We start from the raw sequence: 19613 nt of genomic DNA on the forward strand, positions 1-19613 counted from the left end.
ACTTTATTTAGAAAATGTCTCGCTTAAACTAGTACGTGTAAACCGTTACCGAGAATTCGTTCTAAGGTATATTTTTTTTAATGTCTAACTAGACATGAGGATATCACGTATCATTTGTGGTATATTGTACAAAAAAAAATCAGCCATATCGTGTCTGGAGGAGCCCAAACTTGGTATGTTTCGAAAATCCTTTTTGTTTTATTAAAAAAAAATGATCGAAATGTAATGATGTGATATATTTTTAGAATCGCCTCAAAAAGGCCTTTCGTATGATACCACATACCATAGGTTTTGGAATATTTTTTTCTACCATACAAAAAAAATAATGTTTTACCACTCCCCGCAGCGAATTTTTTTTAGGAACTTCGGGTTAAAAATTTTGTTTTGGCCTCTAGTATGTGTGTGCCAAACGGCTAACCTGTACATCGATTTGCGGTATCTTTATACGAACGGGTTAGACTATTTGTTGGCAGAGGGGACTCCCTTAAAACAGATGGGTAGAATTTTTTAATCTGTGTACGTAATGGTCTGTGTAGACCAAGAGGTCTCGCTCTGTATGGACTCAATGGACTTAATAAAAGCTCCAACTGGCTCTTCAAAGGGTCAACCAGCAGCTGCAGTTTAAAGCGTAGATTGTTGTCGTTGTCGCTGGCGTACTTGCTCCCGCGCAAGTTCGCGCGCATGTCGCGCCGCTCCTCCGCTATGCGTCCTATTACGATGTCCGATACGCTTCTGTCGGATATGTCCAGCCACACGAGTTTCGGGCACGCGCAGACACACGCGACTATGGAGTCGTCATCAAGGCCGCTTCTATATAAGCTGAGCGCGGCAAGTCCGACTTTAGTTATTCGGTTGCAAGGCGTGCGCACACCCAACAATTCCTTACAATTCATAGCCAATGCTTCCAAATGCTGATCCCACACATCCACGAAATTTGTCTACAAACCAATGCAACTTCTTAAGACGACACACCGACTCGAAAAACACGTTACTACTTTGCCGACGCTGGTCGTTATTATCATTAGTCGGCACACCGTAGACTAAGAAAGAAAACTTTCTAAGTTTGGAATTTTGAAGTTTTTTGTTAATTCCAAGTCTGTTGTCTATACGGCGGACTAAAGTAGTTAGATTTTTTAAACGGTCCGCGCAAGAAAGTAGACCCTTTTACCCAAGGTTCGAATTCATAGCTTAAAATAAAACTTGAACCCTCATTCCATCCCCTTAGGGGATGAATTTTGAAAAACCCCTTAGTGGATACTAACGTTATAAAAACTACCTATTGTGAAAAATTCAGCTCTCTAGGTCCAACGGTTTGGGCTGGGCGTTGATTTAAGTGAGTCAGTCAGTCGGGACTTTTACGTTTATAGATTATATATCAGAACGGATTCTCCGTAATGCTAAGTAATACACACGACGGAAGTAAAACTTATAATGAACTGTTTAATTAAACCGGCTTTTTATGATGTTAATTTGACAAAATATCGTTAAGATCGTGCGGAATATCATAATTACTTGATTGCTTGATCTTTTCACACTACACGACATATTCGCTGTAACAAATGTAATTTCACTGGAATCTACTTTATTTAAAAAATGTCTCGCTTAAACTAGTACGTGTAAACCGTTACCGAGAATTCGTTCTAAGATATAATTATTTGAATGCAGCGCTGTGGGTACACATTAGAAAATAATATCCGCAAAACTTTGTGTCCGTAATGCGTTCACAATTATCAATTTCCGTAAACGCTTAGGAAAAATTGACGTTTCTGCTTCATAAAAAAAATTGTAAAGTATAATTTAGTTTTAGGTTTAGACTTAGGTCCTAGTTTAACAACTAGCGCACGCAACTCTGTAAATGCTAATTCTTGCTTCTGTTTATTTTACTTTTACGTCCATAGTCTAGCGTAGAAATGACATCACCTTTAAATCTATCATTCTCTTATTAAACGATAATTTCATTAAATATCTCAATTATGACATATCTGAAAATAGTTCGTTTTAATAGTCTATACTAGTAGTTCATAGTCACATTTTTTGAAAATTCATAGTCACCTTAAAATTTTAGAATATCTACAAAATGGGAATTTAGCATATTAAAATCCACCGAACCTGATTTTAATTAGCTAATACCGACAATACATTGTGTAAGTACATAATATAAAGTTTGGTTAGCGGGCAATGCCGGGTCGTGGAGTATCACCCCGCACAGGTACTTGGCGTTTGGTCGAGCGGTGACCGCTCAGGGCTCGGATCTGGAACAATTATTGACACCTCTGTCACAGGGCGGACACGCTAAACATCAAAAATCACTCGCGTTTCCATGTGTGAACGGCACGTCCGTACACGCGTCATGCGTCATAGTGTGAGCAAGTTGCTTAAAAATAGTACTGATAGTACGCCAGAAGTCCGCCAGATTTCTGTCGCGGGGCGAGGTAATTCGAATCGGGGCGGGGCGGTGCGAGGCCGTTCTGTATGATAATACTATTACTTGTTTTGTGCCTCTTGTTATCCCTTTGAAACCTACGCCTATCGTACGCGGCAGTGTTGGGCTGAAAGTAATTTAAAAATTAAATGCATGTAATTCAATTATCATGTAATTAAATTACATAAGTAATTAATTCCGACCGAGACTGGTGCGCGGCGCGCCATCGTGTCGGGCTGCAGCCGCGCGTGTCGTAACCTAAAAAATTAGCCGAATAATTTTGACATTGATGCAAATTTATCCTGAAATAAATAAATCTAAATCTAAATCATACCTTTTTAATACATTTGCTCAAAAAGTGGTACTTTTTGTGGCTGCGTAGCGTGCGAGAAGCTCAATTTCACGAACTAGTGCTTTTTACTTTTTAGTTCCAAACTATACTTTCGAAACGCAGTTAAAATGTAATTTAGCGCGGAGCAGGTACCAGGGCCTCATGAGTTATGAGGAGGTGTCGTTGAACAACCCGCGCCGGGCCCGCGGCGGCCGCGGCCGGGGCGCGCACGAGTATGAAGGTATCGCGGGCTGCGGCAGCTCAAGTATCGCGGGCTGTATAGGTACTTTTGGTTTTGGTTTGGTTTGGTGGTTATGATTCTACTAATGATATATTAATTTATTATTTTTTCGCAATTGTATTAAAAATACCTTTAAATGAGCCGCTCCTCCGGAGGCGGTTTGAGCGCGTGATGCAACATCTCCGCCCTCGGGTTGCAGTACTCCTGCCCCGAGGGGCTGTAAGTCCCCCTGGTGGCGCGCTTGCGTCTCGCCTGAGCGCACAGCGCGCCGAGCGCCAGCGCCGCCAGCGCGGCGGCGAGCAGCGCGCACCCGACCGCGATCAGCACCGTGGCCGACGTCGAGGCGCCGCCTTCCGACTCCGATGCGACGCTCTACAACAACATGTACCATATTAACGTTACGAGGTAAGGTTGACGAAAATGGTTAAAGGTGTACAAGTGGTGGTAATGGCATAGAGTAACTTATACTAGAGCGGTACTGTCATAGTAAATTTTGTAACCCCAGTAAATTCACTGCCATCTGTCGACACACTTTAAAACTAAAAATAAATATTTATAAAAATACGATAAAATGTATTTAAATATGGATAAATGTTTTTTTTATTTGCATTAATTATTTTTATATGATTTTGACCCAAGTTCTTTCACTGGTATGCGTTAAAATTATAAATAACAAACGAAACAGTCAACGCCCTCTATACGAGCGTAGGCCAAAACTAGTGGCGCCATCTGATCGAGAATCAAATTTTCGTGATTTTCGAGGCACGTTTTTTCCTTAGACTGTATCCATCTATTACGGAGTTATATCTATCTTTGGTAATGGTATGGAGGCTGATGCGAGAGTGATTAAGCTAAATTTGAATGGTAAAAAGGTACTTTAAATTTAGGTGCCTCTAATTGGCCGCGATACGAGTTATGTGGAGCGCTCCTATTGGTGCTTCTTAGAAAGCCTCCGCATAGTAACCGAGCCCTACGGCTGCGTTTAGCTACTGCATTATACAAATAAAGGGTTGCGTTCGCAACAGTATGTATGTATGTAAACACTTTATTGCACATAAGACAGGTTAAGATATACAATTAAACAGAGAGTATACAATGTACAAAGGCGAACTTATCCCTGTAAGGGATCTCTTCCAGTCAACCTTTAAGCAACTGAGAGTAGACAATTAAAAATGACAGACAAACGAACACTATGTAAAGAAAAGTGAAATTATGGTTCAATTATTACACAAGTAAATAATTGAAAACCTGTAGCCTATATTATAATATAAATACACATATAATACATATTAATATTATAGGTATATTTACAATGTCGCCATAAGATACTCTGATATCAAAGATAAATCCGTTTATGACTCTAAGTACTTGTTAAGAAATGGCTAGCCAGTTTAACCTATGACGAGACAGAGAAATTACTAAAATTTTTAGTCCTAGTTAACCTAACAATTGTCAACCGGTTATAACATTCTTTGTTACAACTACCTACTGTTATTGGTGCCCGCGATACAGGAGCGCCTAGTGCGGGTGCCAAAGTTAATCTTTCAGGAATTGTACTCTTAGTTAATAAATATTTTTTCATTTTTCATTTTCATTAATGAGGGCTACCGTTTTTGTGCTCACCAGGTGGCGCCACTGTAGATGTAGGTCCAGAAAAACAGATCTCAAAATTCTTCTATGCTTATTTTTATAAAATCAATACGTTCTAATATACACAAAAGTATATTAACGTCTAAATGTGCCATTTTTTCAACATGTTTAATTTTGCATATATTTTAGTTTGCACTTTATTTAAACCACTAACATTTATTGAGCTATATTTATTGTTTACCATGATTAATCAAAGATGGACCAATATTTACCACAAATTATGAATAAGGAGTGAAAATTCGCAATAAAAAAAGCTTGAAACCCCCAAACTTCTATGCATTTAACATTTTGAAAAACTAGATGGAGTTCACTAGCACCCCTAGCGGCGAAATTAAACGCGGTAGCCCTCATTAGCTGCATGCATGATTTATTTAAATCTTTGCAATCATAATTTATATCGTTTGAACACCGCAAATGATAAAAATACTTTTGTAGACCTTCACATTATTTTATTAAAAATATTTAAAATTTTGAGCGGTCGAAACGCTCATAATTTTTGGCGCGATTTCGACAGAGCGTGATGACGTCACACGTTGGACGGTCCAACTGACGTTTGCTACTAATGACACTTATGTGAACTAATCATTCCACTCAGGCCTTACACTTACACTTAGTATGTCTCCTGCGGACGCTCCCGGCTGTGGAATGAGCTCCCTGCCGAGGTTTTCCCGAGGGGCTACAGTATGGGGTTCTTCAAAAAAGGACTGTACAGGTTTTTAAAGGGTCGGCAACGTGCGTGTCATATATATATCTGGTGTTGCAGGCGTCCATAGGCTACGGCAAAGATAGATATAACTCCGTAATAGATGGATACAGTCTAAGGAAAAAACGTGCCTCGAAAATCACGAAAATTTGACTCTCGATCAGATGGCGCCACTAGTTTTGGCCTACACTCGTATAGAGGGCGTTGACTGTTTCGTTTGTTTTTTATAATTTTAACGCATACCAGTGAAAGAACATGGGTAAAAATCATATAAAAATAATTAATGCAAATAAAAAAAAAAAATTCATATTTAAATACATTTTAACGTATTTTTTTTAATCTTCAATTTTAGTTTTAAAGTATGTCGATAGATGGCAGTGAATTTACAGTGGTTACAAAATTTACTATGACAGTACCGCTCTATCTTATTATATACTCATTGGCTACGGTAACTGCTTATCATCAGACGGGCTTGCTTGCCACCGTAATATTAAAAAAATATCACTTTTTTTAAATTCGATGTCAAATTAATCTACCAATTTACAAATGTGACATGATGTGTGTGTGTGTGTGTGTGTGTGTGTGTTGTGTGATGTGTGTGTGTGTGTGTGTGTGTGAGTGAGTGATGTGAGATGTGTGACGCACCTGCTGAGAGCAGTTCTTGCCCGCCCAGCCGTCGATGCACTCGCACGTGTAGTCGAGCACGTCGCTGCAGCGCTGCGTGCAGCCGCCGCCGTGCTCGCAGGGGCCCGTGTCGTTGCCCGGCGGGTAACATGGGTCGGCCAGGGCGCACTCGTGACCGCATTTGCCGCGCTCGCATTGGCATCTGAACATTCACATTAAAATATTAATTAGCCTCATGCATGAAGTTTATATTAGAACGAAATATGTTTTATTCGGATGTTTGTTACCGTTATATCATGTTACAAATGCATTTCCGTTTTTAAATTACCATTTAATTACTTAAAATTATAAATAAAAAATACAAAAATTTGCCCGCGAAAAGGTAGTGAGCGAAACGCTCGAAACGCCACGTGACGTCACGCGTTCGACAGATTAGTGTCATTAGTAGCAAACGTCAGTTGGGCCGCAAAACGTGTGACGTCATCACGCTCTGTCGAATTCGCGCCAAAAATTATGAGCGTTTCAACCGCTCAAAATTTTTCAACATTTTAAATATTTTTTAATAAAATAATGTTAAGGTTTACAAAAATATTTTTATCATTTCCGGTGTTCCAACGATATAAATTATGAATTCAAAAATAAAAATAAATTCATGCATGGAGCTAATTCTGTTGTTCTTACAAGCTTTTATTTAACTTGAAATGTACCTATGTAAGTATGTATGTAATATGTATGTAACATGTTTGTAAGGGACAAATGTTGCAAGTTAAATTTGACCCACTTCCCGGTTTCCAATAAATTTGAAAATTTGCATACATATGTAAATCGGGTGAGAATGCAATATTATGGTACCATCGAGCTGGTCTGATGCTGGAGACAGGTGTTGGCCATAGGTACTCTTGTGATAAAACAACGCAACCTAATTGTGTTTGGGGTTTTTAGAATTGTCTCGACGAGTATTAGTTGCGTGTTGAAAGAGAAGTACAGTCAGCGATAAAAGCTTGTACCAAAAATGAAATTTTTGCCATAAACTTATTTATTTGAAGTAAAACTTCTTTAGGCGCGACTGGAACGAATCTCAGATTTTTTTTCTGACATAAGTAACGCTCAGTAGTGACACACGCACAATAGGACACGTCAAAGTGCCAACGTAGCGATAAACGTCAAAAAAGTTTTACTTCAATCGCGCGTAAAGACACACACTTTTTTTTACAAGAAACTCCGTTGAATCAGACGCATTATGCGGATTTTTTTTTACCTAATTTATGAATAATCATCACGTTAGTTACTAAATAATCAAAAATGCAAGTACATCTAAGAGCTTCGATAAATATTGTTAAATTAGTATAAACCCGAAAACGTGTTTAGATATAGGGTGGGCCAGTGATGAATTCTCTTTTCGTACTGACGTCTTTCGTTAATGCATTTATCACTGGCCCACCCTATATTTGTAAGATTTTTTTTCACTCCTACCCTTAGGTACATGGAACGCGTACGCTTGGCATCTTGGCTAGGCTCCCTGTCAGGCTTGTGGTTATATTTGCCGCCCCCGTACTGGCACACACAGCCATGAAAAACGTTCTCACCCTACCTGACATTGCTTGTATAAACTGAAATAGAAAAGGAAAATGATGACTCACATGTAGGAGCCGGGTAGGTTGACGCACGTGCCCGTGGGGCCGCAGCTCACGCTGTCCTTGTCGCACTCGTTCACGTCGGCCTCGCAGTGGAGGCCTGTCCAGGCTGCAACACAATTATTATTAATAACAGTTCAAGAGACAGGCGCCATATTGCATGAAGTGTAATGCTAAAGTTTTACCGCAACTATATGTTTGCAAGGCCAGAGCACACCGACTGCGTGTGCGTAGACGTGCACGCGCACGTCACGGAAGCGGTGCACGGTGGGCTGGATGGCTCGAAAAGAGGAAATTCGCACTTTTTTCAGAAAATCATTTTTTGAAAAATGCTATCCAATAGAGAATTATATGAGGAACAATAAATATATTTAATATTTTAAATGACATGTGTCTATTGTAAAACATTAGATTATTTCTTTTTAGTTGTATGAAAAATGTAAAAAATGTACTTAGGATTTTTTTATAACTTAATAAACGTTACATATACTATGTGTTATTATCATTTTTACTTTTAACTATCGAAATATAATGTAAAAACCCAAAAAAAACAAACGAAAAAATCGAAAATGTGTTAACTTTTACTGGACTAAAAAAAAAAAACAGCACCTGAATAGAAAATCTGCTTATCGTTTCTTACTCTATAAAAGTAGAAAAACAAAGTCTTGAAAGGTAGAAGACGGGACCTCTAATAGTTTCTGAGAAACAAGATACCTATTTTTGGGTCCCATACAAAAAAACAGACTTTATTTTTTTCTGCTGTCAATATGCCTTATTTCGCAAAAATGTATACCACATTTATTGTTCCTCATATAATTATCTATTGGATAGCATTTTTCAAAAAATGATTTTCTGAAAAAAGTGCGAATGTCCTCTTTTCGAGCCATCCAGCCAACTGTGCGGTGTGTCGTCTCTCATAAGGTACTGTATATTACAACGCGCTTGTCTACGCACACGCATCCGGTGTGCACAGGCCTTAAGTTACCATGATGCAGAACTAAAATTATATTTGCTTTTCTTACGTTAAGGTACAATGGGTTCAGCCAACATAGTCTTTTAAAAAAAATAGCCCGTTTTAGGGTTCCGTACCCAAAGGGTAAAAACGGGACACTATTACTAAGACTCCGCTGTCCGTCCGTCTAAAGACTGAATAGAATAAATATTAAGTGGGGCTCCCATACAACAATCGTATTTTTGGTTTTTGTCGTAGTCCGACTCGCCCTTGGCTGGTTTTTTAGATCAAAATACGGTTAATAAAGCTTTGGTAGGTAGGTCTAGTAACTTCATCGATTTGTAACCTGTTTAAACAACTTTCGCTAGATAGAAAAAACTCTGGTCTAATCGCACCCTCAATGAAACTATTTTTGCACAAAAGTTATTAACATGACAATTGTTTATAAAAATGCGTAGGTAATAAACAATAAACAATAAATAAGAAATAAGTTATATTATTTTCAGCCGTGGGACTGAGCTGGAGCGAGGCCAAGAAGGATGCAGAAAATAGAAAGGCATGGCGGAATCTTGTGGAGGCCCTATGCACCTCCGGACATACAACAATAATATTATTTTTGACCGCTTTATTATATGTATAGACATAGAGTAACTTATACTAGAGCGTTACTGTCATAGTAAATTTTGTAACCCCAGTAAATTCACTGCCATCTGTCGACACACTTTAAAACTAAAAATAAATATTTATAAAAATACGATAAAATGTATTTAAATATGGATAAATGATTTTTTTATTTGCATTAATTATTTTTATATGATTTTGACCCATGTTCTTTCACTGGTATGCGTTAAAATTATAAATAACAAACGAAACAGTCAACGCCCTCTATACGAGTGTAGGCCAAAACTAGTGGCGCCATCTGATCGAGAATCAAATTTTCGTGATTTTTGAGGCACGTTTTTTCCTTAGACTGTATCCATCTATTACGGAGTTATATCTATCTTTGGTATAGATCATAGGTGACTTTTTTTTGTTAAAAATTAGAATTGAGGTGTTATTAATGAATGTCATTTTACCCCTCCTTACCCTCCGACGCAAAAAGAGGCGTGTTATATGTTTGACACCAATATCTGCGTGTCTGTCTGTGGCATCGTAGCTCGCAAACGGGTTGACCGATTTCGATGCGGTTTTTTTTACGTGAAAGCGAGTTTCCTTGCGGTGATTCTTAGCTATGTTTGATAAAAATCGATCCAGCATTTTGAAGAGTAATCAGCACTTTTCCATAATTATGTAAGGCATTTTTGGCAAGAAATGTACTTTTTGGCATAATGCGTAGGGGTTTTTAAATTAATAGTTACCTATGAAATAAAACTATGAAAACGGATTATATCGTGTATATTGAATCCCGACGTTTCGAACCCTTTACAGCGTTCGTGGTCAACGGGTGACTGAGGAAAAACTACAAAGTGCAAAAAAAAAAGTGTTTTGCACTTTATAGTTTTTCCTCAGTCGGTGACCACGAACGCTGTAAAGGGTTCGAAACGTCGGGATGTATTATAAATTCAATATACGGGATATAATCCGTTTTCATAGTTTTATTTCGTAACTATCGCGGTAACCGAAGACAATATGAATAGTTACCTATATAAAATTATATACTGTACCTATAAGACCCGCGACTAGCACCACCTGCCACATATTATTCGCATTTCATCGCAATGCACTCCCACGAGATGTGTTTCTCAATTGTCACTACACAAGCACACAAACACACAGCTCTATTTATCTGGAATTAGGCATCAAATATCCTTGCAGCTTACACATCCTTATTTATTCCGTTTCAAACATGTCACAAAAAATATCACTTACATTTCACTAAATTCATATTTAATAATTTTAAAACAAAACACTCGCTAGTCTTATTTCAATCGCAAGCACGACAATAACTATTAATTGGTCATACTAATGTCTGTCATAATATTAGTTCACTACTGCACAATAGTTCATAACAAAACAATTTACTGTAGACAATTACACTCAAATAATTATTATATCAATCATCATACTTGTATTCGAATATTGTTGAATTTTGCTCTGAATAATAACGTATTTCTTCTTACTATCTCCACTAGTCTATGCTATTGTGATACTCTAATAAATTCTTTATGACTGATCGTACTCTGTTTCTCAAACTGTTTCAGGTGCTAGTGATGTACTTGAATATAGTATCGGTATTTTATCCTAGTAACTACGTACCCAGGTAGCATTTATACGTCATTATGACGTCCGTTACGTCATTATGACGTCACTTGTACGTCGCTGACGTCACTGCTACTTGTGTAGCGAATGATGTTCTCTATAATAGCCTTAAAAGAACTGCTATAGAACCGCTACACGGCTACATGCATCTATTGTCGAGTAGCAGTAATGAGAGTTCCGCTACTTGACGCTAGATGTCCACTACGAAATAAGGCGCGAAAACTGATGTATGGAGTTACCACTCGTTCTTTACTTATATTTCTCTATGCCCCAATGCATGTATTTAAAAAAATAATACTAATTACAACTGTAACTTGGACGATAATGCGGAACTAAGTTAAAGTTACACTAGACTTATATTGACCGGGATATAGACCGTGATTACCTTTTGTATTATTTGTGAGCTCCCGATATTTCGACGCAGTTACATGCATCATGTTCACGGGTGACTGAAGATAGCGGGTGGGTGTCAAAGTTGTGTAGACAGCGCTCTGTCTACCCTCATTCTTGCGCGTCGGCTGCGTTCACTTTCAACGTTACCAACGGTCACATTCACACTTGTTGGTCCGGTCGCGTTCACACTCGTTGGTCTGTCCAAACACACTACACTCACGGTGTCACTACGCGTGTTTGATTCGGATATCACTGGTTTTTTACACAAACAAATCACAGGATTCCACACATTTGACAGTTTAAACCCATCTTCACGATTAAAATTTTTGTATTTGTAAATTTCAACGGCTTCTCTTACCAATCTTGGTATATAGTGGCGTTCTGTCGAAATGACCTTGGGACTATGCAACTCGATCCAGTGATTTGTACCCGACTCAAGGAGATGCTGAGCAATAGCTGACTTGCGAACGTCATTGTTCTTGACCGCAGCAATGTGTTCTTTAATTCTGCAGGCAATAGTGCGTTTGGTCTGCCCAATGTACGAACTACCGCAGCTGCACTCAACTTTGTATACACCAGGTTTTTCCAGGGGAAAATTGTCTTTGGGCGACCGCAGAAATTGTGCAATTTTCCTGTGCGGGGTGAAGATAGTTTTTACAGAGTAGTTATTTAGTATTTTTGATATCTTGTCTGTCACACCCTTGACGTACGGCATAAACGCTGGCTGTCTCTCAACGCGATGAGTAAGGCGCTTGGTTTTTGTGTCCCGCTTGTCCATGTTAACTCTGTAGCCATTCATCCTCAGGACACTCTGAACATGGTTCAGCTCCTGGTTTAGATGTAGCGAGTCACACAGAGCGTGTGCTCGATTAGTCAGTGATGCCACAACCGAGTTTAACTGCAAGAATGAGGGTAGACAGAGCGCTGTCTACACAACTTTGACACCCACCCGCTATCTTCAGTCACCCGTGAACATGATGCATGTAACTGCGTCGAAATATCGGGAGCTCACAAATAATACAAAAGGTAATCACGGTCTATATCCCGGTCAATATAAGTCTAGTGAAACTAACCGTGAATCATTCAAAACTCTAAGTTAAAGTTAAATTAAAATAAAACTATGAAAACGGATTATATCGCGGATTATATTTTTATCGCGTATATATATATATATATCTTTACTTGAAAATAATTGTAGTGTATAACTAGCCTTATGAACCGATTTTGCATGTACAACCAGCCTTAAAGTTTGTAGCCTATGATTGTTCATTATTTTAGTATGTGGGTATTTTTGCACTTTGTAATTTTTCCTCAGTTACCCGTTGACCACGAACGCTGTAAAGGGTTCGAAACGTCGGGATGTATTATAAATTCAATATACGCGATATAATCCGTTTTCATAGTTTTATTTCATGAGTAACTATCGCGGTAACCGAAGACAATATTAAAGTTAAATTGTTGAGACTGATTGCATGAGTACATCCCTAAGGAAACCGCAGGTAATCCGGCTGCGCAAGCGACGCGTCAAACATTGTGGGTATATAGCGACATGTTTAGAGGAAAATGACTAATTAAGGATAATTATTAAGGCGGTTCCCTGAGCCAGAAGGCGAAAAATCTCCTTATATGATCAAGTTTTTCTAAGAGGCGTTTATATTCGTAGACGTGGAAAAAATATATGTAGTTCTTGACTATATTATCTTTAACAACATAGCTTCCGATACACGAATTATGACACTTCGCTCGATACAATTAATTCCCAAAGTAACCTCTAACTCGGACTTTTAATCCTACTTTACTCGGTTATTTATTATGTGATACTATAAACAAAAAAAGAAGAAAAAACAATCTTAACATAAATAGTAATTTCATAGCTTTAGAATTTCGATATTGTAAGGTAACGTTTTTATAATAAATAAAAACCGACAAAATTCGATCAAAATTGACACTTGGCGCGTATGTTCTTTCCTGTCCTTTCTTGCGAAATGTGACAAAGACAGCGGCAATCCGATGGAACGGCCTTAATGTGTGATGACGCATTGGTCGTTTTGGCGCCATGAGGGACTCTACGAAATCTATGCTAGGTATTGATTTTACCTCCTGCCTACTCGTATTTTTAATTTAAACTATATACTACATATACAGGGTGTCCCTAGCCATTGGACAAAGCCGAAATGTACAAATGCATTAGGGTATTTAGAACCAGTATACAAAGTATCATAACAATCGGTGTAGCGGTTACGTAGAAATTAACAACTTACGATTTTTTACTTTGGAGCAGTCTGTATGTGTTAGTAGCTTCTCAGGTAATAAATAGTATGAAACCTTCTTCGACCTTTTTGATTTTCTTTTTTATTTGTCACTAATAAGATTCTGACTTTCGAAAAATGTCATCATTAACGCATATTTTCGAACAAATAGGGCTTGGAGACTATATAAAGGAGCCAAATCTCTATGTATGAAAAGTGTCCATCAAAAAACAGTAATAAGGCGGCGCCACCCATACACCGAAATACTACCAAAAACAACCTACGTAATTTGGTCGGGTTATTTGTTGGTTCATGTTATACTCGTGTCCCAGAGCCTAACTAGCGCCACCGGAGAGATTAGGAACTATTGTTTAAAGCTGAAAGCGGTCACTTTTGCAACAATTCTGCCATAAGAGATTGGCATCCTTTCTATACCATCCATAAAATAGGGAGCGTGCATAAACTGTAGAGGGCAGCACAGGAGACGTCAAATTTTTGGCGCGGCGTAAATGTGTAGTTTATGCTTCCAAAGTAGCTCACAAGATGGCAGCACTTGCTTCGGCGTGAAGTGTCAATGTACATGTGATGTACATGTTTATGGTTCCGATTCAGGCCACAAGATGGCAGACCCTCCAACGCGCACGGTCCCTATTGTCAAAAGCTCTGCCAATGATTAATACAGTATGTTTCTTTTTGTTGTCGATTTTTGGATATAACTTTTGTTTGAGATTTTTTTTTTTTGTTCTTATTAAAAAAATATTAACATTCCTTAGAAGTAACCCTACGTGGGATTTCAGGGTTTGTCCAATGGCTAAGGTCACCCTGTATAACGGTAGTCTATGTCATTTGGGTAGGACAAATGTAAAATATTTTTGGAAACACTTTTCTTAACGACTGCACTTTGTGTCCACTTTTCAGACGAGCGGTCTGGCCTAGTCTGTAGCAAAGATAGATATAACTCCGTAATAGATGGAAACAGTCTAAGGAAAAAACGTGCCTCGAAAATCAAGAAAATTTGATTCTCGTTCAGAGGGCGCTACTAGTTTTGGCCTACAGTCGTATAGATGGCGTTGACGGTTTCGTTTGTTATCAATTTTAACGCATATCAGTGAAAGAACATGGGTCAAAATCATAAAAATAATTAATGCAAATAAAAAAAATCATTTATCTATATTTAAATACATTCTATCGTATTTTTATAAATCTTCATTTTTAGTTTTAAAGTGTGTCGACAGATGGCAGTGAATTTACTGGGGTTACAAAATTTACTATGACAGTACCGCTCTAGTATAAGTTACTCTATGTCTGTAGTGACCCTGCCTATAAAGCCGATGGTCCTGGGTTCGAATACCGGTAAGGGCATTTTATTTGTGTGATGAACACAGATATTTATTGCAGAGTCATGAATGTTTTCTATGCATTAGTCATCATTCGCTTGCCCTTGTCCCATTCACTTGGGGTCGGCGCAGCATGTCTTTTTCTTCCATACATCTCTGTCACCCGTCATCTCATCATTCACTTGCGTTAGTTTCATATCATCTTTCACACAGTCCATCCACCTTTTCCTCGGTTTTCCTCTCCTCGTACCTCCCTCCACACTCATTCTTAATACATTTCTCGTCACATGACTTTCATCCCTCCGCATCACATGCCCATACCATGCTAGGCGATTCGCCCTTATTTTTTCTGTTATGGGTGCAACTTTCAGGCTTCCTCTTATATACTCATTCCTTATCCTATCCATTCTCGTCACGCCACACATCCACCTTAACATTCTCATCTCCGCTACATGCAATCTCTTTTCATCCCTCACCTTTTTCTATGCATTAGTATATTCCCAAAAATATTACCGGTTCCGTCCTCAAAGGGTAAAAACGGGACCCTATTACAAAGACTCCACTGTCCGTCTGTCTGTCACCAGGCTGTATCATGAACCGTGATAGCAGGCAGTTGAAATTTTCACAGATGTATTTCTGTTGCCGCAATAACAATACTAAAAATACAATTTGTACGGAACCCACGGTGGGCGAGTCCGACTCCCACTTGTCCGGTTAAAAAAAAACCACTTAATTTCAGACAATGGACCATATAATTTGTTTTATTACGATATAATATAATATTTTTATCTATATCTAATGCTTAAAAGAAGATCCCATCCCATGCTGTAAACTACTTGTAAGGAACCAATACATTTTTTCATTTTTTTTTTCATTATCTAACAAACTAAGAGTTTATCAGTACGGTTTTTACTCACTATTATTTTTAGTCGCTTTTGGCGACATGTTTCGGATTCTTTGGGAATCCATCCTCACAGTGCACGACGAACAACCGCCGCGGACACTCGTGCCTGAGGATGGATTCCCAAAGAATCCGAAACATGTCGCCAAAAGCGACTAAAAATAATAGTGAGTAAAAACCGTACTGATAAATATTTTGAAATATGTCTCACGATAGTTTAAGTGCGAAACTAAGAGTTGCTTCAGTCGCCATATGACTAGTCTTATACTTATTCTATATTTACTTTTTTTTGTTCTCACTATGATGAACGGATGACCAGTAACGAAAAATGGGGCTGTACACTTTCTCAATCTCTACGTCTCTACTCTCTCTCTACTTCGTCTGCGTGGAATTAGTAATTTGGGTACCTTAATTCTTATCTGCTTTTTAATCCATCCTTTTTTCACCCCCAAATTGGTCCACACTATACATTTCCACCCCATTTTTTACACCCTTAAGGGATGATTTCGGGGATAAAAGTTATTCTATATCCTTTCCCACAGCTCAAACTATCCACATACCAAGTTTCGTCTAAATCGGTTCAGCGGTTATTGATTCCCCATACTAATTTCCAACCCCCTTTTCACCCCCTTGAGGCGTGAGTTCTGGGATAAAAAGTATCCTATGTCCTTCCCCGGGACTCAAACTATCTGTATACCAAATTTCAACTAAATCGGTTCAGCGGTTTAAGCGTGAAGAGGTAACACACAGACAGACAGACAGACTTTCGCATTTATAATATTAGTATGGATAGCGCCTTATTGACAATAGCGCCTTATTGACAACCGACAATAAGTACCCTTTTGGTTGAAAATGACACATTTGTTCAATAAATAGATAAGACAAACTTTGCGTAGACTAAATATTGAAGACAATAGGGATATTACTGCAATGCTCTGCCACCAGAGTGCATCACTAGCCCGTTTAGTAAACCATAGAGTAACTTATACATACTGTACCTTTAACAGTTTTTTGACAAGTTTTCAGATAATAAAATATGACATTGATGCATCAAGGCGGTTTGTTTACAGAGTACCTACCGGGAAACGCGAATCAGAATTTTCGCTATCTGCCTCTTTATCGCTCAAATATGCAAGTGACAGAGATGTTAGATAATGAATCGTTTTTCTTGTTTCGCGATGGACCCTCAGATTGTGGTAGTGGCGCCCTCTGCGCAGAGTTTCGCGTAATGTTCCCTATTATCTATTATGCGTCGGTTCATTTTTGTAAAAAAAAAATCTAAACGTTGATCCATTCTCAGTGGGTTATATCAGCAGTCGCAGTTTGAGCGCCGCCGTCCCGTTATCACCGTTATCAGTTATCAGTTATCAGTACGGCAGATTGCGCGCGGCGCACTAAGATTCCAACAGCTGACCGAACGTGGGAAAAACGTCATAACTCCTACACCGGGTCTATATTGTTTCCCATATAGTTTTAAGTCATAATGTATTGTTTGTCCACATTTTCGTTAGTCATAATTTGGTTTTTCTCAGAAACGCGTAACTTTTCAGGATTGCCATAAAACAAACCTAACCTAACCTATCTATAGGATAACCTGAGGAAAATCCTGAAAGTTAACGGTTTCAGAATTATGACTAATGATAATATGACAATCATTACATTATGACTTTCATTACATTATGACTTTAATTGTGTTTAATGACATTCTTAAAATTTTATTCTTGTATTTTTTCTTGTAATAATGTATGTATGTTTTGACATCCATCTTCCATAGATATGTACCTAATTGTAACTGACAATGTATGATTGATACAAATAAAATAAGTACGAAATTGGTGTCATTTTACTCATTTTAGGTTTTTCAATTAGTGAAATGCTTAGAGGATATAACCAAACGGAGACGCCTTGTCTGTAATTTTGAAACACGTTACATTAACAAACTGAACATCATATAGAACTTCAATTCAAGTAAGTTCAAGTTTCAATACATGTTAGTTCCAAATTATCACAAAAGAACATGCTAAAGTTAGGATTCAGCTGATTTTATGTACTAAGAAGTTAAGTAAGATCATAGAGTAACTTATACTAGAGCGGTACTGTCATAGTAAATTTTGTAACCCCAGTAAATTCACTGCCATCTGTAGACACACTTTAAAACTAAAAATGAAGATTTATAAAAATACGATAGAATGTATTTAAATATAGATAAATGATTTTTTTTATTTGCATTAATTATTTTTATGATTTTGACCCATGTTCTTTCACTGATATGCGTTAAAATTGTTAAATAACAAACGAAACCGTCAACGCCATCTATACGACTGTAGGCCAAAACTAGTAGCGCCCTCTGAACCAGAATCAAATTTTCTTGATTTTCGAGGCACGTTTTTTCCTTAGACTGTATCCATCTATTACCGAGTTATATCTATCTTTGGTAAGATGCAACAATTTGAAGAGATTTATTGATTACATAGAAAAATAAATACTGATACAGGTAATTGAAGTGCATAACTAGAGCATTAGTCTCATTCAAAAATGCATTTTACTAGCAAGTGCGAGAGACACCCACAGGCTTAAGTACCAAACAGTCATTTTGATATTAGAAGATTCGTAACAAGATCGCGCATATCGTATGTTGTGTCTTTAACACTAAACTTAAGTCTTACTTAGGCAAAGCCGCAAAGTAAACGCGCTCTCAAAATGTAACTTCAACCTCGTATTATAACGATCCAATAAACTTTAGTCTAGAGCATCTAACACTTAAAACTAAAATCAGTCGGTCAACTCGAAAATTTATTTATTTATTTATTTTCTTTATTTTCTTTATTTAGGAGGAAAATGAGTCTTTTAAAAAGGTACATAATCTACTGAGCATTGATAACTAGCAACTAAATTACTCCAAAGAACAATAATAGCTTAGGAATACCACCTCAGAATTCACGTCAGATAACGTTGACACAAAGGCCTCCTCCATTGCCTTCCATGCCTCTGTCTCTGGCTAGTCATGTCCATAGTGGACACGACTAGACAGACAACTCGAACTTTTCGGAAAAAAAACAAGTGTTCCGCCATAAAACTTCTTTACAAGTGTGAAATAAGTGTCCGGAGATCGAATTCGAGAAAAATCCAAGTAATTAAGTGTTGATTTCAAGCGATGTTGAAATGCGGGCTCGATATAACATACACGACACGAGAAGAGAAGTACATTAATTATTGCTAACTTATCTGCCAAACTGCATAGCAGTTTGTTGGCAGAAAACTTATTCTACCCTCAACCACTGTAAATTAAGTTTATATTGGCGTTATACATATTTATACGTTTTACGGTAACACGTACAAAGGTATAGTTGGTCTAACCAAACTGTCAGTAAATGAGAAAATCCCCTGTCTCCCTTCCTTTTCTTTTGGGTGCCAGTACTAGTGTAAGACAAAGAAATGAGACAGTCCTTTGACAAACCATATTAACCTAGGGTTGTAGGAAAAAACATAAAGCAATCGGTTGGCATTTTAATCATGTGACCCGTTCCAGTCTAAGCAAAAATATTTTTTTAATCGTTTTTTATACACAACCTTTGATACGTATTGTCTACATAACGTCAAATTTATACGTAACGTCAAAATAGTCATGTCAGACAAACGTCACACATTGTGTATGACCATTGGCCGACTATTTTCGACAGAGGGGAACGCCTGTTAATGGCTACTCCGTTTGGTTATATCCTCTAAGAGTGAAATAGATAAATATAGTTTTAGTAAGAGTCTTTTGTACTTATACTTTATGTATTCTGTGATACTGACACAGGTTAGAGGAATGGCAACCTTGTTGCATCATGATAAGGTTTACTTTTAGTGGTTTTTAGGTTCAAGTCTCGGCTTCGAAAGATAAGAGAGAAGCAACGCTCCGTGGGAACAAACTC

The 19613-nt window shown here is 37.9% G+C and overlaps 1 protein-coding gene across 1 annotated transcript in view; it reads right to left on the reverse strand.

Moving 5' to 3' along the window:
- Positions 1-344: 344 nt before the first annotated feature.
- LOC134754724 (protein crumbs-like) overlaps positions 345-19613 on the reverse strand; it is a 66028-nt gene continuing 46759 nt past the window's right edge. The window contains exons 18-21 of the mRNA XM_063691058.1: positions 7612-7714; positions 5993-6173; positions 3125-3366; positions 345-2252 (exon numbers count right to left, since the gene is read on the reverse strand). Of these exons, the coding sequence (XP_063547128.1) occupies positions 3127-3366; positions 5993-6173; positions 7612-7714 (524 nt within the window). The 3' untranslated portion in view covers positions 345-2252; positions 3125-3126. The remainder of the gene's footprint in view (positions 2253-3124; positions 3367-5992; positions 6174-7611; positions 7715-19613) is intronic.

Source organism: Cydia strobilella, chromosome Z, assembly GCF_947568885.1.
Source record: "Cydia strobilella chromosome Z, ilCydStro3.1, whole genome shotgun sequence".
Classification (NCBI taxonomy): Eukaryota; Metazoa; Arthropoda; class Insecta; order Lepidoptera; family Tortricidae; genus Cydia; species Cydia strobilella.